Consider the following 26,244-nt stretch of genomic DNA (forward strand, 5'->3'; position numbering starts at 1 on the left):
ACAGGTGCTGCTAACTTACCATGGCAACAGTGGTCTCCTGGCAACCAAGAGCACTGCCAATGGATGGACAACGTTCTATGAGTAAGAGTGTTTGACAGTTTTGCTCGCTACTCTTTGCTTGCCAGGACAAACATCCCTATAATTGCTCAAATTTAGGGTCAGTGAACTTAACAAGAATTTAATCAGCTCGAATTCATCCAGCACCATTTGGGCTACAGAAAGAGCTGGGTAGATTAATCACAAATTGTTACTGATTCCAAATTACATGCCAAAAATTGTGATTAGTAACATAATCCATTACATTACACAATATAATCTTGACTACTTTTTTGATTACTTTTAAACTAACTCGTTTATCACATTGATTTAAATGGGATAATCTGGTACCATATCAATGTAAAAGCACAAATGGTAAGAAAATATATTCCATTTGCTGTAATTAACAACATGAACTGCATTAAATATTAAATTACGTTATTAATTTCAAGCTAATAATCTTCATAAAATACATTAAATTTTAGCAGTCTCAACAATAATATATTTGGAAAAATATGGATCCTAATCTTTCACTCCATTCATAACATTGAAATGGTGTGGTCAAGTTGAGGACAATTGCATTGTGGGATACAGCATTGCACTCAGTGCAGGTTATGCAGCAAACATAATTTGCAAACAGAAAATGTTCTATGTTGTGTACATACTATATAATCCAAAGATCGTGGTAGTCGCATGTGTGCATGCTTTTCTTATCCGTAAGCTGATTTGAAAAAGCAGCAGTTAATGGTGCAGAAATTTCACTTTAAGAAAAAAAAATTACTAAAAGCAATAAAAATTGTGTATAACACTAGGTCTTGCAGCCGACAGCAACATGACTGAAAAGTCACTGTTCAGTATTACTGATAAACAACTTAAAAGCAGCCACAAAGATGTTATCATAGACGTAGCTTCCGTGGGCTAACGCTCCCAGAGCACTGGACAGAGGGCCTTCTTTTTGACACCAGACACATCTCTGCAGCAGTGAACGCAACGCTTTGAGACGCCACTCTCATGCTGAGTGCGAGCCATGAATAGCGCAAAATGCTAGAACGCGGCTGTTCATTACAAATGCAGTTTGGATGCACAAGTGCTGTTACCTGTCAAAACCAATGACACTTTATAACACTAATGGCCTGCAGATGCTGTTCAACAGCTGTGGTGTGTTTAAACTCAGACACTTACACTATGACGCACCAACGCTATGCTCGTTTTCTGTGCTGAATTTCGATAAGTCAAAGCAGCAGATTTTACCAGCCTCTGCTAGCTGATTGTGATGAGAGCTATTAATGTGATTTTCGTCTCTGTCTTGCGGTCAGATGGTCATTTCTACACCTCTGGTGGTGGTTACCAAGACAACTGACAGGCAGCCGTGCGTTTTTGCAGGTTAGGTGTGAAGGGACATTGCGGAGATCGGGTCAATGCGTGACGTTGTCGCCAGCTATTAATAACTACGAAATTCCACTTCTAATAAATAGAAATCAGGACAAACAAGGTTACATAACCCACCTGGCGGGGTCTGTAATGTAATGTCGCTGACGGTATAACCTTGAGAGCAATGCAGAATATCAATGAATTCTTTATGTAGGCTATGTGTTTGGTTATCATATAAGTAATTGCTTTACATTCACGTTTGCTTTTAAATAAAAACAAACACAGCAGGTTTAGATCCCTAGAGGACAGAATGGTGAAGGAGGAGGAAAATAAACAAAAGAACTTGCCAGGTTTAAGAACTTAAGTCCATGGTAACTGTCACATCTCAGGTATCACCCGGAGGGAGATCGAGCATCAGCACAGAGAACAGAAGCTGTGTCAGAACGACTCACCGAAACAGCCGTGAGAAGAATAGCAAATGAAACCAGCGTCTCATTTCCACAGGTTTTTACCATTTTTATATTGTCTAGCTCTCGTCAGACCTGTGAACATCACTGCGATTTGGTTTCGAGATCGGGACTACCCAGGGAGAATTAGGATTATATTTTTATACTGATACCACACTGTAAACACTGATGCCATAGACACCTCTGGTTTGCTATCCTTGAATAGACTCTGCATAGGCGTAATGTTTTGTCTTCTTAACAAACTGTATTTTCAATCACCCTGCACTTAAACCTACCCCTTACAAAAAAACTGTGTGCATTTTGCATTCCCCAAAAAAAAGTATTCTGTATGATTTATAAGCTTGTTTTCTGGATAAAACAATCTAGCATGCCTAGAGGATTAGCATAGTGTAATCCAGGGCAATCATGCTAATACTGCTAAGACTCTTTCACTAGATTGTTCTGCATTTCTCATTAAATAAAAACAGAACACTTGCCTCTTAAGAATGACACATTTATATATAGACACACACACAAATACTGTAATTATATACATCATTTTTAGAAAACAAAGAAAACAACGTACATTAACAGAACTTGTTTGTGATTAACAAAAATTGCCTTTAACATTCTAGTTTAAAAACATGTTGCAATGTGAAAGATAAGAGCTTTAATGTTCAGATGATATCTGCACAAAGCAAAATAAGGTATCCGGTCCTTTATCTGTTTGAATTGGCCCAAAACACCACATGTAAGTAAGAGGCATTCGAGACTGAACCCTGAGAGGTTTTAGATAATCGGGAGGTATGGCTTTCACAGCTGTCAAAGTTACTCAAAAGTTTCACTTGTTTTCCCTTGAAATTGTTGATGCTTTATTCGTAAGAGCTTTAGCTAAAAAATAAAAAAAAACTAGTGACAACAAAACAAATTCAAACAACCCTTTGCTATTGACAACATTAATATTAATAATAAGTGCATAGATACAGGAAATTGTTGTGATTCTTTCGGTATGTAATTTTGTAAGAAAGACACAAGTTTGGAATATTCTAGGTTAAAATCATGTACACATACAAGAATATGGGACAAGTACAGAGTTGCCTCATAGACTTCTACTAAAAGCATTTCTGTTTTGTTAGCTCGTACAATGTTTTTGTGGTAACCGACATCCAGAGGTGATGTCGAAAGATCTGAACTTGTATACACCCAGTACAAGTCAAAATAATATTGTCAAAACCGCTGGAGCTAAAACAAACTGATGGCAGAAATGGGACAATGAGATTCTTTGTTCACATAAGTTAAAATCAATCAGAAGTGACATATCAGGGAAGTTACGGCTCAATCGTGTATTTATACTCATGAAACCTTGATTAAAACAGTAAGTAAACATGCCGAAAAGTCGTACAGTGACATTCTAGCACATTCTTCATTCCTTGATAAGGAACTGCATCTCAGTAAAGACCTCCCATCAGCAGGGGGGCGATATGGAGTGGAAAAACAAACATAAGATGAACGTAAACTGCTTTATGACCAAGTTTAGAAATCACAGAGGGGATTGTTTCCAAATAGTTTAACATCAACCTGTAAATGACTCACAAGAGACATGTCCATAAACAGTCCTTTTGGGTTGCGGATTTAACGTGTCTATTTCAGGAAGCGAGAGGGTGATGCTGCAGCTCATTTCCTTATATTAGGAATGAAACGTTTCATACATATCCCCAGTGTATTTCATAATTTGCAGTGCTTTGAAATGTCCTCTCAGTATCCAAATGGTTTGCAAATGGTCCTTATTTCCTCCGATGGTGGATTTTTAAAACAAACTGCAGTCTAAAATTACCATTGGAACGAATGGGAGAAAGATTTGGCATTGGATCACGTTAGGTTTTGCGTTATAAACCACCTCTAATCCCCGTTTCTGAAAATACAGGAGTCAAGAAAAAAGATGTTCCATTGGAAGGACAAACGTACATTTCAAGACAAATGATTGAGTGTCCAATGCACAAATAAGGCACGAGATAATCTGAGCTTAAGCTCCATTTAAAAACACACAAATATGATGTTCAAATAAATTTAGCATATTCCATCAAACAAAGACAACAGGTAGTGGTCAAAGATTGCCATCATCCAGCAATCTTGTTAACTCCTTCACAGATCTTCTGCAAGTGGCCGTGGTACACTTCCGAAGGTCCGTACAACGTCGCAAGGAACTCGCAATCAGAGAAATGATTGAAGACGTGGTTGATACGGGGAATGAGACTTTGCCGTCAGGTGCTGGTTGATGGTCTGGTGCAACAGTTCGCGGCAATCGTTGAGCAGGTTGCTCATGACGCGGCGGTCGAAGGTGAATTCGATTTGGTAGAAGCTGACGGCTGTTCATCGCCAGCGTGTGTACTTTCTTCCGGAATCGCTCAAACCAGCGCAAGCTCCTCGTTGTTTGAACTGGCCGTTGCGGTAGAGGACGCCCAACTTGACCACCATCTTAATGAGGTTCTTGATGATCTTCTGGGCCTCCTTGCGGTTGCGTGTGTAACTCTTTGGTAACCCGATACAGCTCGTCCAGTACCTCGCTGCTGGTGTCGTCTATGAAGAGGTTGGCCATCGTCTTGGTTGCCAATCTTGCTCATGAGCTTTTTCTGGGCCTGCAGGGCAAGGCTCTTCGTGCTGAACGAGTCCATGATGGTCTACGGATGAGACACAACAAAGGCAAGCCATTCAAAATGAGTTTTATGAAACATGGAAAACTTAAAACGGAGCTGCTTGTTTGAAATTCTTCAAACACAGTCATGCATCCAATTGGGACATTAGATTGTTTATCTTGAGTGTCTCGCCTGGAAGCGTATAACGGAAAATGTAGATGACTCCCACGTTGAAGTCAAACATGCTAAATATTGACTCTTGAAATCAAACACAATCTAACAAGAGGAACACAAACCAAGCTTATACACTCATGTAAATAACTAGGGATGCAACTGGACTGCATGATTATTCGAAGCGATTATCATGCACATCTTGTCAGTAAAGCCGGTTCTGTGATTAGTAGTAAATCTCCCAAACCCTGCTTTTAGATGGATCAGCATTTACTATAGAAGCCATAGTTTCTCAGTCTACGCAAAAAAATAATTGTATTGTTTGTAAAAATAAAATACTTTGTATTGTTGTAAAATACATTATTCACGCGTTTTCCTCCAGTCTTTTTCGCGTTCGGTTACCAGAGTTTGTAACACCGATCCAGCTTTTTGAAATGTATATTTATAAAGACATTTCCTTTAGCAAAGTAATGAAGGCAGCAACATATAACAGATAGGAGCAGCAGTAGAGAGAAAAGTGTATGTGAACTTGAAATTTAACGACTCAAATATTAATCTGTACCTCACATTAAACTATGGAACGGCTTCAGAACACTTAGACTTTCGATTTTATGGTGCTTTATAATGGTTGTTTTTTTTTTTTTGCTTTTGTGAGGCTTAACAATAACATGGAATAGTATAAGCACAATATCGGATTTGGAGAAAAAGCCAGTATTTGAGCCAACACGCATACTGAGAATCTGATCGATACTTCCCTACAAATAACAGTTATTCATTGGCATCTATAATTCAATAAAGAAACTTCGACACATCTATGGAATGTTTCCATTGGAGAAAAATGTTCTTCAGATTATATTAAAGGTTATTTGCAGAACCTAAAATAGACCTTCAATGACATCTCTGCAAATACATTTTTACAAGAGGTACATGAAACATGTTAGCACATCGATGCTACTGGCAGACTTTAAAAGGTTTCTCTGCAGGGGTTTTAAGGAAAACCATCTTACTGACTCATATCTCCCATCAAAGAGGGCAAGACATAAAAGGTTTCTGAAACTACCCCCGTGCATGTTTCTCCCTTCCAGCCACATACAAACATAAAATGGTCAATCACAGATTTTTGTAATGCAACAAAACAATCCTGAACAGAACATCCATGTATTTCCGTTCTCACACGGCAATGCTACACTTTAGAGGCTTTAACCAAACAATGAACTTCCTAAGTCTCGCACGGGCCTGACAGGACAATTTCCCCTTCTTACAATGACCGCTCCCTGGGGAAGTGTTGCTTCACGACAGAATCCCTTCAAGTCTGAGTCACTGCAATGAATTGTTCCTAATTAAACCGCCAGAACAAGTGATTCTGTGCGTGGTCTGAGAACTGGCGGATTCTCCAGCACATTGTCTTATTTTGCACACACGCGATTTGCATTTCTTTGAAAAGGCACTTTTTGATGTGACTCGATTCCCTGGGAAAATCTTTGCGAGACTGTATCCCTGGTAAGCGGGACTTCTAACGCCGATTACAGAGCCACGTATTAATATCTGTTGAGATCAAAGGTAATTTGTTAGAGAAAGGGCGAGGGTGAGGACTGGACTCCGACAGATAAACAGAAAATCAATTTGCATGTTTACAACCAAATCTAGATGCATTTGGGCACTAATAACTGCTGTCAAACACACTCCACAAAACAGCCCTGATGAAAAAATCTGCATATGCTGGATAGGTATGTCTTGGATGCTGGGATGCTGGTTTATGCTGGTTTAAGATGGGTCCTTTGCTGGTTTATCCTTTGGCTGGTTTATGCTGGTTCTTTGCCAGCACATGACCAGCATAAACCACCAAAGGACCATCTTAAACCAGCAAAAGGACCAGCCTAAAACAGCAAAGGACCAGCCTAAACCAGCAAAGGACCAGCCTAAACCAGCAAAGCGCCAGCAGAACCAGCAAAGCGCCAGCAGAAACCAGCAAAGGACCAGCAAATTACCATCTTAAACCAGCATAATCATAGTGAAGTGAAGTGACATTCAGCCAAGTATGGTGACCCATACTCAGAATTTGTGCTCTGCATTTAAACCCATCCCGAAATGCACACACACAGAGCAGTGAACACACACACACACTGTGAAGCACACACCCAGAGCAGTGGGCAGCCATTTATGCTGCGGCCACCCGGGGAGCAGTTGGGGGTTCGATGCCTTGCTCAAGGGCACCTAAGTCATGGTATTGAAGGTGGAGAGAGCTGTTCATGCACTACCCCCACCCACAATTCCGTCCGGCCCGAGACTAGAACCCACTCCTTCGATTGGGAGTCCAACCCTCTAACCATTAGGCCATGACTTCCCCGTGTCGTTTCTCATTTGCTAGATTTGCTAGATTTGCTTAATCTAGCAAATGACCATCTTAAACCAGTAAAGGACCAGCATAAACCAGCAAAAACCAACAAATGACCAGCTTAACCAGCAAAGGGCCAGGCAAAGGGCCAGCAAAGGACCAGCCAAAGGACCAGCAAAAGGCCAGCAGGAAAACCAGCAAAGGGCCAGCAAAGGACCAGCAAAGGACCAGCAAAAGGCCAGCAGAAACCAGCAAAAGGGCCAGCCAAAGGACCAGCAAAGGACCAGCAAAAGGCCAGCAGAAACCAGCAAAGGGCCAGCAAAGGACCAGCAAAGGACCAGCAAAAGGCCAGCAGAACCAGCAAAGGGCAGCAAAGGACCAGCAAAGGACCAGCCAAAGGCCAGCAGAAACCAGCAAAGGAACCAGCAAACACCAGCAAATTACCAGCTTAAACCAACAAAGGACCATCTTAAACCCAACAAATGACCATCTTAAACCAGCATCATAAAACATACCTAAGCAGCATATGCTGTTTTTTTCAACAGGAGATGACACTGAAATCATTCAAAAATCCCAAGGTAATCTGGTCTCAGAAGGAAATGGGTTTCCAAGCCACATTTCTCAGTTTATACATATCTGAAAATTAGTCTAGGCTCTTCTTCATTTTGCACTCCCAACTGCAGCAGCATAAAATAACTGAACCTGGCCAAGCAACATTGGGCAGTGACCAACTTCACAACATTATCATTGTGGGCCAGTTTTACATGGGGTGGAAACAAAAACAAGACATAAAAGCTCATGTAACAACAGAAACTAGAGTGAAACAAACACAATCGGACTACAGATCTATATCCCAGCAACGCTTTGTGGTGTTTGATTCAACACTTGACAAAGAAGCTGTAACAAGAGACTGGGGTTTCCAGTTGCTCAGCATCAACCAGAAGCCAACACTCACCTTCCTGAAGGTATAAAGGTTGCGTTTCTCCATGATTGGCGAGTAGGAAGGCGAGAGATTGTGGAGAGCATTGGAGATCACTGAGCCATGGCTGTCTGTCTGAACTGATTGTTTCAGGTGTGGGAGTGATTTCTGGTAGATGCTGAACTACATCTAATGGATCACTTTCTCCAAGCATACTAGACCTCCTTGTCATCTAACGACCCTCCTCAGCAATTATGCCTTGAGGAACAAGCTTCCTGAAGCTGGAAAACCCAACAAAGGACCACTGTCTAAACTCCAACTAACATTTAGCTCTGTTTTCAGGTATGGACAGGGGATAAAAGAGTCACAGCATCATATCTTTCATGTGTTTGGTCTTATCAATCATCTGATGTGCAGGGTTCATGGGGTATAGTCAAAATGATATGAACAACACTTTTTTTTTTTTCTGGCCACACAGTTCTAGAGAAGCCTGCGGTGACATGAATTATTCAGCGGTTTCACAAAATAGTCCTGGATTTTAATAAAACATGAACCAATTTAGGAATAAAGCTTTGGGTCACCTAAATGTGTTTTTGTGCAAAGGTGATCAAAGCCTGGGAACGTTCATTACGAGAACCAATCTCTCAGACAGAATTAGTGTTTGTGAGATACAAGATGCCAAAAAGATAAGCAAACTAACCTGTTGTGTGCTTAAATAAATAAACTGAAGAGGTGGCGAACTGGCAGCGAGATCTACTCCACACGCAACTCTTAAAAGCATGAATCCACAATTATTTAAGTAATAATAACAACAACATAACACATTTTACAATAAAAATTTCTGCAGTTGTGTATTAAATAACAAGAATTATTATACATTTTATAAGAAAAATAACTACAAATATTTCAAATATGCATTTTAAATAATTAAATAACAATATTCTATAACAATTTGAAACATTCTAAAACAAATACTTTGCAATTGAGAATTAAATAACATAAACTGTGATTTTAATAATTATATATATAATTATTTTTGCGATCTGATATTTGTGTATGTTTTCGATTTCATTAAAATGATTAAAATGAATAAAATGATATAATTATATATTTTTACAGTTAACACTATTTAATAATCATTATTAAAAATATGTATTATTTCAATAAATAATTACTAAATAAATAATTTGAGTGTGTGTATTTATATATATATATATATATATATATATATATATATATATATATATATATATATATATATAATTAAATCATTAGCAATTTCTTTGATCTGAGTAAATACTGAGCAAATCTTGTGCAATTTTGTGTACATTTGTTGTCATTAAACAATATAATAAAAATAAAATATTGGAATTGCAACATTTCACAGCTGCAGTTGTGTTTCTCAGAATTGTGATATCTCATAATGTGAGTTAATAATTTTAAACTTTACGTCACAATTACCCTTATTTATTTATTTTTTTACTCTGAGGTCAAAAGTGGGCTCCCATGGCATCGGCTTGCAACCTTGCACTGGTAAAGTTAAAGATGAAACTAAGAAAGTTAAATGGCCCAAGATGGATGAGGGTTTTTCCAGCATCCAGTGTCTCCAGACACACAGAAAATGTTTAGTCCAGCATCCATGTGAAGTAAACTGCATGCTCTTTACTCCACATCCAACAGCTCGACTCTCAACTCCAGAGTGTCTGTGTCAACAAAGTCTCAGTCTTGATAATAAAGGCTTCAGGTGTTTGTTTGAAATGTATTTGCATATAATTAAAGCTGGTAAACACCAGCCTTAAAGCCCATAATAAGCACTGACTATTGAATACATAATGGAACATACAGAAGCTTCAGACATTCTGAAAGAACGCAGAAGGTGAATGTTTCCTAGGTGACAACCGAAGCCTGGTGTAAGTGCACTTTGCAGTCCAGTATATAAGGTCAGATCCCCCATCTCTGTCAATGAGTTACCGCTCTGCTACTCCTACACACTTACACTTGTATTGTCCTTCATCTCAAATATTTATGCTTCCCAACATTTGAGTCACTGTCAAATTGGCAAATTAGTGTTGACATAATATTCATAGTTTTTCATACCGGCTTGTTATTTTACAGTGTAACGGTTATAATCTGCTTATGCATGCAGTAAAAGCACAGGTTCTGTTTTATTCTCAAAACACAAGTAACGTTACATTGTAGAGAAAACTGTATGCATTATAAATATGATGCAAAATAACCTAAATCAATAATAAAGGCATGCGTTCTATACAAAACTGTTGATTTTAGCATGAATACAGATGAAAAACACACATTTTCAATGTTTCACGAATGCACGACATGCAGAATGTGTGTTAGTGGAGTCAGTCAGACACTTACTCACCTCTCCTCTACTTGAACCGGATACTGGGCGTCTAAAGAATAACTTTCTTTCTTCAAACCTCCATCTAGACTGCCCTGACAGTCAAAAACTACCTAGAGCCGCATGCATAAGGCGTGAAAATATCATATGAAGAGAGTAAAGTGTGTCCGACAGGTATGTGTTGCGTCTGCGCAGCTGATGTGAATAATTCACGCGTTTTCCTCTCCTCTCTCTTCGCGTTCGGTTACCAGAGTTTGTAACCCGACTCCAGCTTTTCGAAAAGTTTCGAACTCGAGGGTCCAAGGCGCTCGGTGAGTGACGTTCTGATTGGCCAATCGCGCTCGGGTTTGGAACGCCAGCGGGCCAATCAGGAGGCAGAGAGGTCCGCGCGTCCAGCCTTTCATATGGTTTCCCGTCATTATCCCGTGAAAAAAAAAAGAAAAAGAAAATCCAAGGCTGAAAATTTCCCAGAGGATATTATGCTGAACAATGAAAGGGGGACTCTCGCAACTAGTCATTTGTTTTCTGTAAACAATATGGCTGTCGAGCTTCAGGACGTTTAATTTAGTCGTTTCCGTGAAAAAAAGCAATGCCTGTTTTAGTTTTATTGTATTCTGTACATACTTTGGTAACTTTGTATGAAAGGTGTGAGATAGCTCCAGTCAGTCCTCCCCGGATGTCTTTGACCTGTTTTTTTCCGTTCATAAATGGAACGTATTCAGAAACATCCGGTGGCTGTAAATAAACACTAAAGCCTTAAACCATATAACATCCTCTTCAGTGACTGATAACACAACAGCCCTAACACCTGCGACCATAGATGTCAATAATCTAGCACGATAATAACACACAGCGATAATCCTTCTAAATTTAATTAAAAAAAAAAATAATTAATCAGAATGGATTTGCATTGAATTTCTCAACATTAATTTCTTATTCTAATAATGTTTTTACTACTATTAAAATCAACAATAATTTACTCGGTCCTTCTACTCTATGGTTGATATTTGGAAGAAAAGCAGCGCGTCATTACACAGCTCGATGACGTCACCTAGTGTTACAACTTTGCATTGCTTTGTTCGGGGAAAATTTCAGCAACGTTCCAATTCTTCAAGCTATTATTTTTAAAATATACTACTACTACTATTATTATTATTCAATGCTTTTATTTAAATAATTAACTACATACATTTTTAATTTAATTTAAAAATAATAAATGTATGGGTCAATTAGCCTACAAACAAGTAGCCTAGAATCAAAGACAATAATAATTTTATTTATATCGAGCCACTCCAACACTTAAGGGCCCTTTACAAGTCAGGTTTTAGAAACATAAACATCAATACCAGAAGACAGAACACATAGCAAGAGCTGACAGTAATATATAAAAGACCACTTACAAAGACAGATAAGAGAGAACGTAGATAAACATCTATAACAGGCTACTTTACAAACTGAGAACTGAAGAGTAATACACAGAGTGAGAGAGAGAGAGAGAGAGAGAGAGAGAGAGACTGTTTTCAAGAGGTTTTTGAAGGAGGGAAGGGAGGAAGCTTGATGTTTTGGGGAAGAGCATTCCACAATCCGGGAGCCACAACACTCTGACAATCTGTAAACACATGCATTTTTACCACGCAACTCTCATTTGAATGTCATTTTGAACGTTTTGGTTTGTCATTACATAATCAATTATTAAATAGCCAAATTCAATAATAGCTATAATAAAAAATAAAAAATAAATGCCTACAGGGATATCCCTTACGAAAAAGTAGTATACTTCAAGTTTATTTTACTAAGTATACTTAAGTAAAGTTCAAGTATATTTTTAAGTATACTTTATGTAGCACGTATACATATATCAGTGTTTTAGTTATACTTGTAAGTGTACTGTTTCAATACTTATTGGGACTAAATTGGCCCACTTTGTAGTATATAAAAGTATACTTTAAGTATAACAGGAGTAAACTTTGAGTACACAACTAGTTTACCTCTATGTTTGTAGTTTGTACTGCAATTATAATAAAAGTGAACTTACAGGTACACTGAGAGTTTATTAATTAAATACTTTGTACACTTTGAAGTATAGTCTCAGTAAACTAGCTAGTTTAGTAGTTTTATACTGCAAGCGTACTCATAAGTTTTCTTTAAGTGAACTTTACATCATACTTTAAGTATATTACTATATCCCTATTTAGGTTTTAATGTGTATATATTTTGTTATATGAATATCTGAGCATACAAAACAGCCAAAGAAAGAACAGGGTTTCTGCTTGTAAACAGAAACATTTTATTCTAGCTTCATGCATTCTTTTTTAAAACACCCCAAAGCTTGACAGTAATCCATAACATTAGGGTTTTGATGCTGTTTCATGTCAGATGATCATGTTAAACGTGTTAGTATCTGGTGTTTCTTTTTTCTTCTTCACTTGTGGTTTTTTGGTCAAGTCAAGTACACTTACATTTTTTTCTATTTTTTTTTAAGTATATTTATGAGAAGCACATAAAGCCCATTTCTGAGAAGTACATAAAAAGTAAACTAAAAGCATATATACTTTTCTATTTTTAGTTTGAAAGAAGTATACTAATAGCACACTTGAATAAACTTCTTTTTCATAAGGGATAGTAGGTCTGGATGTCTTCATATAATTATTGTTGATTCATCTAGAAGGCATATAATGCAGTAGTATAAAAAAATCAATAATGTGATTATATTCATTACGGAGAGTGCACTATAACATTAAGCAAATGGTTGTTAGTTCGCATGAAATGTGCTTGAATAAAACTTATTATTAGCCCCTTAATAATAAGCAGAACCTTTGAATTTCCTTCCTATTTCTAATAATTAGGCTACTGTCGCTTTAAACCAGTTCCTGTTGTATCTCTCTCTCTCTCTCTGTCTGTGTGTGTGTGTGTGTAATCTATCTGAAGATAACGGGCCGCTGCTGGAGTTAGAAGGTCCGAGTCATTTTAGCGACTCGGTTTGTTCGAATGATTCTCTGCCACCTGCAACAACAATTTAACCATTTTTTTAATATCAAATGCATATTTCGTTAAATAAAACGACTTTATCACTGTGTAATCGATTAATTTATATGAATTAGTATGCTTCTTACTGTACATATATTTGCTATGTACAATTATTGCTCTGAAACGGTGATGGCGTTTGCTCCAAATTGAAAATTTTGTCATATATTGCTATACTTCTCTTTTTTATGTTTAAATATTGCTATACTTATTCTTTTTTATGTTTATATCGTGTAGTTTCTACACCCAAACACACGTCTCGCGATGGCTACACTCAAGTGATTCAAAGCCGCTTTGCGAATCGACTCAAACGAATCGTTCAAAAGAACCGACTAACACGAGAACAAGGACATCATCTGCTTCTTTCTTTTTTTTTTTTTTTTTTAGTTCATTAACCTCAACTTCTTCATAGCGCGGCGCGTCGGTCGCTTCTCACGAGATGCTTTAAATAGATTTCAGACACATTTTCATAGACATCTGCGGGTTTTGCTTTTTCCCTCGCGCGTTTCTGAATACATCACACGCTGAGCGATAGATACACGCAGGTTCATTTGAGCGTAGTCTTCATTTGGCGATTTTTATTTCCACTCGTTTTGCAAATCCGACCCACATATGGACATACGGGGGAATCTGTTCTGTTTTAAACCTCTCGACATGAGATGAAACCCGGAGGAGATGTTATGTTCACTAAATAACGAGAAGAAGAGGACGCGCTATTTGGGCACATGAACTGAACGCACATCACATGCGCGGAATATAAAGAGGCCAATCGACACTGGTTATGGTTTTTCTTTATCATCCTTTCATTTCAGGGTTGCTCAGAATGCTTGAATTGTAAGCCATCAGGTTAAATTTATAATATAGCATCTGTTAAAGCAGGCATGCTGATTCATATATTGTGCAATGGATTTTGTAACCACACAGTAAGGGAAGTGTTTGGTGAATTTAAGGTTATATACAGAGCAGGTTTCTTGTTATGGGATGTTTAAGCAAATGATGGTGGCACTCTAAAGCCAATTAACACCCAAATGGATAACATTGGCATACATGCAGTATAGGATATAAAATAATCTCTTTTCTCTTGGCATTAGAGTTAATGTTGGAATCTGTTTGTATTGGTATAATTTGTTAATTGGCATTAGTAGTTTATAAGTCTTAATTTAGAAGACAAGACAAGACGGGGTACTTCAGAGACCATAATCAGCTTAAGGTTTACGGCTGCTGTAGTTGGTGGCACTTCTGCATCGTGCATCTCCATTGCTTTCCAGTCCCGAAGTGGTTTGTTATTACAGTGCTTCTAATATAATGGACCCCGATCATGATGGTTCCTCCAGCGATGGCATGGAGATGGAGACCATGCCTGGCTATATGGAGCTCGTCACTAGAGCATATTCAGTCATGTTCAGTGCCTTAAGAGACTGTGAAGTCTGTGGGCTGGAGCTGTCCAGAAGAACCTTGCTGGATCATGCCTACATAACCTGGACGGAGATCTTCATGTTCTTCATGTGCGCGGTCATGTGGACGAAGGTGCGCAAGGGACTGACCGTGTACATCTTTGAGGTAAATACACCAAAGAAGTCACCATCAATGCAAATGCAACAAGTGACACATGGGTATTGATTATTAATACTGTGTGCATAGGTTTTAATGCATCTAAAAAAACAAATTCTGGCATCGGTTATTAAAAAATGCCAAAGCTCATTAGAGTACCCTGTAACTGTTTGAGTATTAAACATCAAGTTGTATTGAAGCATTGGAGTTTACATCACCATTTGTATAGTAAAGGTCATTTGTGCATCTACGTGTGGGAAAGTGTGCTTCTGAGGTTTTTAATGGGGTCAAGTATTACTAGTATCCCACCCATATTTGGTGATGTGATCTGACTGAGTTGTGCACGAGCAAACCACTCAAAAGTCTCCTTTTTAGCTCTTCTCGTTTCCGGACAGCAGTGCAACAGAAGTTTTGACACTCGAAGCAGAAAGTTCACAAGTCATCGTTTCAGCTGTGACTTCAAAACGTCTGTTAAGATGTGTTTGTGGAGTAGTTTATCCTCTGTTGAACCAGAAAGGTTTTGTTCGAGGTTCACAGGTCAGGGAAATTCCTTTTAAACTCACTGTACAAAGTTACAATGTGCACAAGAGCTGTTTTACATAGTTTTTTACTTTGCATTTTACCTTTTACATACTTTTACATACAAAGATGGCTATGCAAACTGGCCATATAACTATCACGTTTCCTAGACATGAACTTTACCAAATTGCCCCGCGTCTGGGATTTTGATGTCCCCACATTTTGCATCTTAGGCTTATTTTCAGCTTATTTGAAGTATGCAAACGTCGGTTTCACTTCCTGTCCTTAAACGTGCGAGGCGGAAACATGCAATTCGAGTGCATTTACGTCTCTCTCTTGCTCAGCAGATGTGCTGCAATTAGCAGGATCAATATGATTCATGGCTCCCCTGCATTCATGTTTGCTCTGGCACGCCGTGTATTCCCCCTTCTGTAAATTCTTTTCTCTCGGCACGTTGAGAAACCCCGACGGATGGCGCGGGGCAGCTGGCGTGATGTTTATACGGAAATATGTGACATGTGTCAGGACCTTGTCTGCATTGTAACCCTTGAGTAAGAGACAGCGAGGTCTTGGCAAAGAGTTGCAGCACCGTAGTTTGAGATTAAAACACAGGCATGGCTTTGAAAAGAAAAAGATAAGCATTCATCACTTGTAGACCGTTAGTCTCTTATCAGTGTAACTTGTGCTTCTTGGCTAATAATACCCTCTCCTTGAAAGAGGGTGTCCCCTTCTACATAACACAGTATTAAAGTCAACATGTAGCCATGTGATCAAACCATTGCTTGCAAAAAAATCAATCAATCAATGAGAAAGAGATGCGCCATTTGGAAACCTTTTTTGGCCGTCTGAACTCGCTAATGGAGTTTTAGCATACCGTACTTTGGCCACAGGATTGTCTTGGGAGATAATTTCTGACTTAGTCTGCAGATTTTTGCAGAAGGGTTTTGTGGACTATGTCCTGCACTCTCAAACACATGCGTGCGGTTGGTAACACGATCTGTCCGCCTGCTTTTTAAACTAATCTCCATGTTGCCTGATAAACAATTTATGGCATGAGCTCTTAGTTCTAATGAGGCCCATTCATTTTTAAGTTCCCTAGCACTTTCACATTTTCAGTCTCGATGGATGACTAACACAAGGCCATCTGGCCAACAGAGTGTAGACTGTTGTGTGGGGGAAAAAAAAATCAAGGTGTTGACTGCATGCTGTTTTGACCTTTGATGAGACTGTGATGAACACTATTCAATGGACCAGAGGATATTTTCAGTAATCACACTCCACTTAAATCCAAATACATGACAATATCGTGTTCTGGCAAACAACATCAGCTGTCTGAAGAGCTGAATGTGGATTCTTCAGGCACTAGAAGAATAGTAACCTCTGTGTCTTTAACAGCAGTTCGTACAGATAGATGTCATCAACTCTTCAGATTGTAAAGTTACAGATGTGTTTGAATGGATTGCATTCTTAACAACATGCTGAACAAACAGAATTGCGAAACCAGCAGGTGCATTGATCTTTCATTGACCTGTTGGCTCTCAATCAATTTTTAAGTAATCAATTACATATACTGACAGCGTCATTTCTATATTTTTGAAACTGACACAAAATAGTCCTTATATGACCAAGCGGAAATGGTCATTAGCTAATGCTGATAGAAGAGTCTTCTCCTAAAGGTAACCCTTCGAAATGTGCAGCCCCATAAATTGATCCTGAAAGGCAATTAAAGCTCTCATTCATTTATGTCCACTCAGAGACCTGATAAACTGCACTGCAGTAGATGCTTGTTGTATTGATGTATTTTGAGTGTGGTAGTTTGGTGCTCAGAGTGGAAAATGCCTGCCATTATCAGTAGGCATCTAAAACATCTGCGTCCTTCCTTCCTCTTTGTGCCGCCCTGTTACGTCTACTCGGATCTCTTGATCTTGGTACATCATTTTCACCCCGAAATGATGAATGATGAAAATAAACCAATCAAAGCTTAAGGAAACTTAACTCAGCCCCAACAGGAAGAGAGCAGGATGGTTTTTGATGGGGAAATGAGTGTAAGATGTGGCCCCATCTGACCCTCTTTTCTCACATTTGTCACCTCAGAGTACTGGGAAATGGGTTTTATGCTTATAAAACTCTTATATCTCCTTACGATCTGATCCGTTTATATATTTTTTTCACCCTCATAACAAGTGAGTGTCCCTTTCCATCCCCCATATTTAAATTGTCATGATTTACTCAGCCGTTAGTAGACGAATCTTCAATCTTCTATCTTCCATACAAGTGACCACATTTGATTGAGAGATCCATATGAGAAGTAGCATGAAGATTCAAATACACTTTGAAGGAAAACTCTTGGTTAAGAATGGTACGAGTTAACAACGACAGAATATTTGGTGGACTGTCCTTTTAACTTGCTCTGTTAGTGTAATGCATATCCTAAGAAAACACCAAGCTGAAGGAAATGTAAGGAAATGACTGTATGACGGAAAGCTGTTTACATACGTGGGAGAAGGGCTTATCCTTTTTCCCTTTTTCATTGTGTTTGATGTCATTCGTCTTTTATTTATTCTTCAAGTTGCTCTTGTATAACACTGGAAATCCAAGAGAGCATCGAACCAATAGGGAAATTACATTGTCTGATGGAAAGCTATTTACATATGTGGGAGATGAGCTTATCCATTGTCTGTGTTGTCATTTGTCTTATTTATTCTAGTAAACCACCTGCTATCCTCAATCAGTTGCTATGGAAACTGCATGTTAAGCCGATAGGTCGGCTCTTGTACAAGACCCCAACACAAAACGTTTTTCAGTTGCATTTGGTCAGCAGGTCCAGAATGGGTTCAGTTCAGCCCTCTCTTCTGAATGACGTTCATGTGCTGGGAGAGAGTGAGAAATAGATGGAGGCCTAATATGGGTTGTAATGTCTTCCAAAACAAAACTATATTCCCAGAAGAGACTTCTACTGCCCAGAGGGTGGTCTTCCAAAGCTCAGGAGACTTTTTTGGGGAACTCAAGTTAAAATAGCAGTCCGGAACTTTTTGGGGGGTTTAAAAAATGATCCAGAATCTATCTTACCTTAGCCCGATCCACTGCGGTAAGCTTGCAGTAATGTTTTTTTAATTTGAGTGGTACTGGTAGGTTCTTGTGGGAAATACAAGCAACTTGCCATTCATCGTTGCATCATTAAATCACTTCCGTAAACATAAAGGAGTAACGGCTAGTAGGCTATATCGCATGTGAGGATCCTGCAGGTGGTGGATAGCCTTTTCTCACCGCAGCTGGAATAAATCATTTATAATTTTGAAGGTGGACTGTATTCTAGAAAGGTCAACTGGAAATTCAGCCATAGTCTACAGGTAACACTAAAAAACATTAAATAGATGTAGTCACGCAAGGCTGATGTTGCTAACATTAACATTTTGAGAACAAAGTAAAACCAAACTAATAATTTGCATGGTTTGATGTGATATGAGCTAAGCGATCATTAGATTGAATCACCGTTGTTAGAGCAATGTATTGAAATGCTTTTTCCCTCAGTTGGTCAGAACAAAAGTGGCAGTCATGTTACTTACTTGTTCAGATAACAATTTCTGATGAAAATTCGTGAGTCACACTTCCAAGTTGTAGAATCTTTGATTCCCAAGAACAGCAAATACTGCAGCCACACATCAAAACATTTGATTCATTTCTGCTGAAGAGTCATCCCGATGCACAACCCATACAAAGATGATAATACTGCAAATAACTGTAGTTTTCAGACAGAGATGGCGACAAAGAGGCAAAACATTTGGACTGCAGCTTTAAGTTTTTTCATAGATTCCTATAAAGTAATGACAAAACACACAAATTAAACATGGCTGACAAAGTAAAAGAACCGATCTGTGAAACTGATGTGGATAATTCATAATAAATTACATTTTTACATTTTATCATATTGAAGATCATACTTTCCATTGGCAAACCGAGCACACTCAAAAATATTTTCTGAGCAATTTACCAGAAGAAAACAGTCAGTCTGAGAAGCATTGAACATCTTCACTGAACTTCTAGAGTAAGCAACTGGAATATTAACGAGATCTCATCTGTGGTGGTCTTTTAGATGGCTTAAAATCATTTGATTATCTTGTGGCCATTAGACCACAGAGCAATGTCACAACGCTCAGCTGAGAAATGATGTGTGCTGTCTATTATAACCATAAGCGGAGTCATCTTCAGCCACCAGCATCAGCAGCAGACAACCTGAACCTCAGGGCCTCAGCTAGAGGTTGTGATAGACAAACAGGGTTGGGGCATTTTGGTGCCAGCTGGCCTCCATAAATAACCCAAGTGGATGGAGGCAGAGAGCAGAATCCTGCAGTGTTAGCCACATTGCCTTATGACCAATAAGAGGCAACCATGAAACCTATGTCCACAGTTGTGAGGCCACATAATGTCAACGCATATGCCTAGTTTCCAAGGCCTACTTTTTGTTGATTGTCCTGAGCACAAGGGAGAGTGCAGATCAGGTAACGGCAAGTATAGGTGGTGATCATGAATAGATAAATGATTAAGACAAGCTTTCAATCGCATCTTCAGTTACGGTGGCATTCGGCTTCACGTGGAGGATAGTCTGTCACAGGAGAGACAAGGTGAATGAATGTCAGTACACACATAAAGTTTAGCAAAGATGAGGTACTACTTTAGCTTGAGGTTATTACCATCAGTGGGTCATGTGACACATCCAAATTCGTGTCATCAGCTAACCGGAGTGGCTTTTTTATAACTCATCCTACTCTATGAAGTCACAAAGATGCTTTATTATTTCATTTTGTTTAATGTTGATTTATAGAAAGCATGTATTTAACTTAAAAAGTTTTGAAAACATTTGAGTTGATATACATAGTTAACATTCACTTTCAAGCAAGTTAAATGCATTAATGAATCAACGTTACTATGGAATAAGTATTAAGTACAGCATGGTAAATTACCATTTGTTAATCATTTTACATGGTAGCATGGTTAAGCATCATTTATTGTCTGGGATTTGTTTCCTAGATGTCTTCGTTGACGGATTAACAGCTGTTATTCAAATGCATGCACTTTAATTCTCTTTCCTCATCTTTCACAGCCCTTTGGACAATGGTGTTGTATCCAACCAAAAGATGTCTCAAAGATGCCGGAGAGTGCTTGGAAGCTGGTCTTCTACACAATGTCGTGGTCATACAGCACCTACCTTTTGTTTTTCACTAGCTATTCCTTCTTTCAAAACCCCCCATCTGTGTTTTACGGTAAGGTTCATACTTTATGCATGACCTGTTTTTTTTTTACGTAGGAATTTGTTTAAACACTGTCTGACCTACCTCAACCATTGTTTCCTACAAGCATTTGAGTTGTGTAGTAAACGCTGCATGCTACTTTTTAAATGGGGTAGGTTAGACACAGAGGAAAAGGTTAAATGTTTAATAACTATAAATTTCTGATAAAAAAATAAAAAAATAAGGGTCACAAACGTTTCCATTATCTGTTAACACTCTTTATCAACACATTGCAGTCCCATTTTCATTGGTCACTGATTACTATTTAATTTCTCATTGGTTGTTGCTGTATCATGTCATTGCTTATTTGCATAAAGTTTGTCTTGTCGCCAAAGATTGTTGTTATTGTCGGAACACATCAACTGTCATTAAAAAGGAATGACATATATTTAGATTGCAAATCAATGATGTGAATGCCCCTTGTCAGCAACATATAAATAACTTTTAATCTCTACTATATCAGTATAAATCATCTGCTTTATGAGGCCAGTGTTCTACTGTTTGAAAGTCAAGGTCTTTACAATCTAGAGTTGATTTGTTTATGGCTGCAGAGTTCACTTGGAGAACTCAGTGCCACTTGTTTGTTCTCTCTTTCTTGACTTAGACTGGAAGAGTGGGATGTCGGTTCCCACTGATATCACGATAGCTTACCTAATCCAGGGCAGCTTCTATGGCCACTCCATATATGCCACCATTTACATGGACGCCTGGAGGAAGGACTCCCTTGTCATGGTGGTGCATCACTTTATCACTCTGGCCCTGATCACATTCTCCTATGCCTTCAGGTCAGGCAAATTCAAAGGCTTTGTCCAAGCAGTGATGCTACAGCTTGTCAAAATGGGTTTTTGAAGTTCTAGTTTCCATGGTTACAGCATTTGACAAATAATCAACTCAAATTATATGCCACTAAAAGCACAGTTAATAAACTGCTCATCATTGTTCATATCGTCCTCAGATACCACAACATTGGCATTCTCGTTCTCTTTCTTCATGACATCAATGACATTCAGTTGGAATTCACCAAGATCAACGTTTACTTCAAGACTCGGGGAGGGAAAGAGTACCTCATCAATGATGTCCTGTCCAACATGGGGGCTATTAGTTTTAGCATCACATGGTGAGGTTCGCCTGTTGTTCAAGAAACCAGAAGTTTTCTTATTGACACATTTATACTGACACAGCATTGAAACCTTATACAAGCCCAAAAGTGATTTGCAGAAGTAGGGACACCCCTTTTGTTGGTCCCGGGACAATGTTCCCATCAATGCCCTAGGTACACTTTCCTGCAGAGTTTGAAAAATGACTTAGGATTGCTCAGACATTACAGGCAAGTCTGTTTGATTAGGGTTGGAGGTAAACTCTGCAGGACAGTGCCCCTCAAAGGCCAGAGTTCTCCCACCCCTGCTCTGCCATATCCCTTGTTGGAGTAACAACCACCTATTGGCCCTTTTGCTATGGATTTTTGCCATCACATGTGAGCTAGTTTGTTCTTGCCATTTGTGCAGGTTTTGGTTCCGTTTGTACTGGTTCCCCCTCAAAGTGCTGTGGGCCTCCTGTGTCACCAGCATCCAGTCGGTTCCCCACATCCCTTTCTACTTCTTCTTCAACATACTCCTGTTTGCCCTGCTCCTCATGAACATCTACTGGTTCCTGGTAAGGATGGGTAGTTTAAGAACACAACAGCAGTGTAGTGTAGCTCAGGATAAGTAACCTGAAGGTTGCTGGCTTGAGCCTTTCAATGAATCCACTTAACTTTCGAATAGAACAAACGTCTGAACCGATAAGCGAAACATACAAAATGTGATGAGCAGGGGGTCACGAGGACTGGAATTGAGAAACACTGCTCTAGTACAGTTTCCCAACCCTGATTCAGGAGTACTTCCAACAGTGCACAGTCTCCTTATCAAACACACCTGATTTGACCAATCAGTTCATTAGAGCGACAGATAAGGGAGACAACCTAATGAGCTGATGACCTGAGTCAGGTGTGTTCGACTAAGCAAAATGTCCAGGAACTATTGCTCTAGAGCAGGGGTGTCCAGTCCAGCTCCTGGTGGGCCACTGTCCTACAAAATTAGGTCCAACCCCAATTAACCACACCTGAACCAGCTTGTTGATGCAAGTTGGAGCTAAACTCTGCAGGACAGTGGCCCTCCAGGACCCTGCTCTAGAGGGATTGTCCCAGGATTAAGTGTACTTTGGTTTACGTAACATAAAAATGTCTAATAAAATGACTACTTCTAAAGTTAAATCTCACTGACCTGAAATCAGTGGTGTCAGATCGTGTTAGCTAGCTATCTAGCAGATACATTATCCAAAGTGACTTGCAGTACACTTATAACATGAACAGTGCATGCTATCCTGACTTTGACTGTAACTTGAATTTTAACCTACAATCTGGCTTAAAACTTCTAGAACAATTACCTAACATCATTTACCCCGCTCAAGTTACATTTCTAATATGTTATTGTTGTGAAAATGCTCTGTAAATGCCAAATGTTTTCTTTTTACAGTTCATTGTGCTGTTTGTGGTGAAGGCCCTGACGGGCCAGATGACGGAGGTAAATGACGTCCGGGAGTACGAGGATGAGGACCTAAAGGAGAAAAAAGACACTAATGATCAGATGTCTACCGAAGGGTAAGCAAAGAAATGCAGCAGTTGGTGGTTAGCACAGGTTTACAGCATGTGCATGTAACCAAGAGGAAGTCGTGTGGTCAACTAGCAGTTCAGGCAGAACTGAGAACTGTAGAGTCAACTACTTTGACTTCTTTTGATCCAAAATGTTTTTGCCTATTCCTACTAGGATTTATTATATTTGTTGTGGTGGTGTAGGCTGCAAGTGCACTTGAACCATAAATGTGCTCATTCCAACATGACCTGAAGGCAGTTTTACTGTACTAAAATATAACACTAACAAGGACCAGAAGAGTATATAAAACAAGGCTATATTAGACCAGTGGTTCCCAACACTGGTCCTGGAGGCACCCCTACACTGCTCTTCTTTCTCTGACACTCTTATTTCAGGTCTTGGAGTCTCTATTAATGAGCTGAATCAGATATGCAAAATGTGCAGTGTTGGGGTGCCTCAAGGACCAGGTTTGGGAACCACTGTATTAGACACTTGATTTGTGTTTAATCTGTGCCCCTTTTCAAAAGTTCATATCTGGGCAGTGTTTTATTATCTTTAGATATACTAACCACTAAGACTGCTTTGTTCCACACACTTATGACAGCAATAGCTGTAGGTTTAGGGTAACGCAATCGGAGATCACTGAGTGTGACGGTCTGTTTCAACCTGATCTGTGAGACATGGAGATTGGATGAAAGAGCCGTCTCCTGTATATGTGACAAGCGTCATGGCATTAGTCCTGTCCTTATCTCTCAGACCTTGAAGTAAAGTGATCCGACAATGGCACATGGATCCTGCGATCACCTCCTTAAAGCCTGACGGTGTGCTTTTCACCTCTCTTCCTTCCTCTTAGGAAACACGTGCAGAATGGGATCAGCAAGAAGAAACATCTATAATGTGTAGGTGCTGCCACCTGCAGGCACTTAATGATGACTGCAAGGTACTTATGTGAACTAGTTTGATTCTAACCTCAGAACGCCAACGTGTTTGGATCATCATGAGAAAGAAGAAACAATATTGACCGTCATTTGCATTTTATCTTGATAATTATAATTGTAACTGATATTATAATTGTAATCATAGCACTGTGAATGTTGTTTGTTATCTGTTTTGTGCATTGCTTAATTTGTTTTAAGTTAAATGAGTGACCTGAAATTATGGTGGGAGTGAGAAACAATCCAATGCATTTTAGAGAACAGCGGAAACCATGATAACCAGGTTTTTTGGTCATCATCTGGGACCAGTTTGTTTTAGATTTAGACCACTGTTTTTTGCTGTTCTGGTGTATTTTATATTCCATGAGTGAAAGAATTAAAAAGGGTTCATACGTAACTTGTGGTAGGCGAGTACTAGTGGAGTGGTTCTCAAAAAGTGGGTTGAAGGTCTAATCTCAAAAGCAAAGGAAATGGAAATGTTACAAGTTTATAATTAAAATAAGTTAAATGCAAAGGATATAACACAATTAATTATGTAATAACACACAGTTAATGCAGTTTATGAAACAAACTTTTACCATATCTTTTGTTGTCTGTATCCAAGAGCAGGTTGTGCATCAAATCACATCCAATGATATTTCAGCAGAAATTCATGTATATTATTAGTAGACATTGAAATTATTAGTAGTCTCTTGAAAACCATGAATACAATCTTGCATGGTAAAAACTAAAAAACAAACATTCAGAATACAATATAGGTATACAAGTATAAACAGTTTGATAGATATTGTGCACACTGCATATTAAAAAAAGTAATCAAAACGAAGTGACTTTATGCTTTAAAGCCAAATAAAACTTGTCCCTTTGAAATAAGTTTATTTTTCTAAACTTCTTGGCTGATATTTTATCTTGTCTGAAGTAAAAACTACAATTTTCAGAAAACAAGACTACATATTTTGTCATTTACTGTACCATTATTCAATAAGGTATTTAGACATACTTGAAAACAAGAAAACTTATCCATCACTTTTGCAGTGTGGCCTTAAGAAGTTAATTGTAATATTAATACATTTAAAGTTTAATCAATTGACAAAAACGATATAAAATCAGTATCCTGAAGAAAAACCAGTTGAGAACCACTGTACTAGTTAAAGTCTAACACCCTATGCAGGGTTACAACAGCAGATTAGCCTGATCTGCATATCAAAATAAATCCCATTTGTACAGTATTACCGTTTTTGAATGAACAAGAGAATCGCTTTCAATGTTTTGATTACAAAATACTGCTTGCATCCCATTCATAGATTCCCGCCCCCCACCCCAGCAACCGTTGCTGTAATGGCGCGATCTAAGCTAGCTTCTGATTGGCTTAACACTTTACACTCAGATGCTATATCGTGTTTGTTTCGCTAAAATAAGGATCAAAACTTAACAGAAGTTGATCGTGGATGCTTATTCAGTCCGACATGTTTTACTCTACTCAAATTAATCGAAGTATTTATGCGGATGTTGTATTCAGGAACGCATGATATCTGAGAATATGCTTTATGAAGAAATTATATGTCGTGACACTGATATCTCCAGAACTAACATAATACTTGAAAAGATGATTTGCCTTCTGTATCAAAAGTTCCCTTTTGGACGAAGCTTCGCACACAAACAGACGTCGCTGTAGTCATGTCTTCCGCTCCTGTTGCTACTTTTAGATGCTTTGTTTTAGCGCGAAATATTCCTTAACGCAATTAAAATTGCTACTGCTGTTTTTTTTTTTGTTTTTTTTTTCGATGTACACGTCCATTATTTATACAGCAGCCGTGTACTATGGTACCTTTGAATGAGTTTATTCAGTTTCTGGTCTGTAGTTATATTTTTACCCAAATCACTGGACAAAAAACATTAACAGCCATTAAATACAGATGTTGGCTAGATGGTAACCCTCATTATGTGAAACATTTCCAGCGTTACTTGGAGTCAAAATTCAGGTTACCAACTAGCAATAACCACCATACACTCATTAGTTAATGAAA

General features: G+C 38.6%; 1 protein-coding gene and 1 pseudogene across 1 annotated transcript; one reads left to right on the forward strand and one right to left on the reverse strand.

Moving 5' to 3' along the window:
- Positions 1-3,957: 3,957 nt before the first annotated feature.
- LOC113040707 (tumor necrosis factor alpha-induced protein 8-like protein 1) lies at positions 3,958-4,525 on the reverse strand (annotated as a pseudogene).
- A 9,104-nt stretch (positions 4,526-13,629) lies between these two features.
- Positions 13,630-25,939, forward strand: LOC113040275 (ceramide synthase 1-like). The gene is made up of 7 exons (XM_026198614.1): positions 13,630-14,854; positions 20,466-20,625; positions 21,257-21,437; positions 21,608-21,769; positions 22,158-22,305; positions 23,166-23,290; positions 24,136-25,939. Exons 1-7 carry the CDS (start codon positions 14,600-14,602, stop codon positions 24,176-24,178), a joined length of 1,074 nt encoding a protein of 357 aa, XP_026054399.1. The 5' UTR covers positions 13,630-14,599; the 3' UTR covers positions 24,179-25,939.
- Positions 25,940-26,244: the final 305 nt, after the last annotated feature.

This window comes from Carassius auratus, chromosome 22, assembly GCF_003368295.1.
Source record: "Carassius auratus strain Wakin chromosome 22, ASM336829v1, whole genome shotgun sequence".
In the NCBI taxonomy this organism is placed as follows: Eukaryota; Metazoa; Chordata; class Actinopteri; order Cypriniformes; family Cyprinidae; genus Carassius; species Carassius auratus.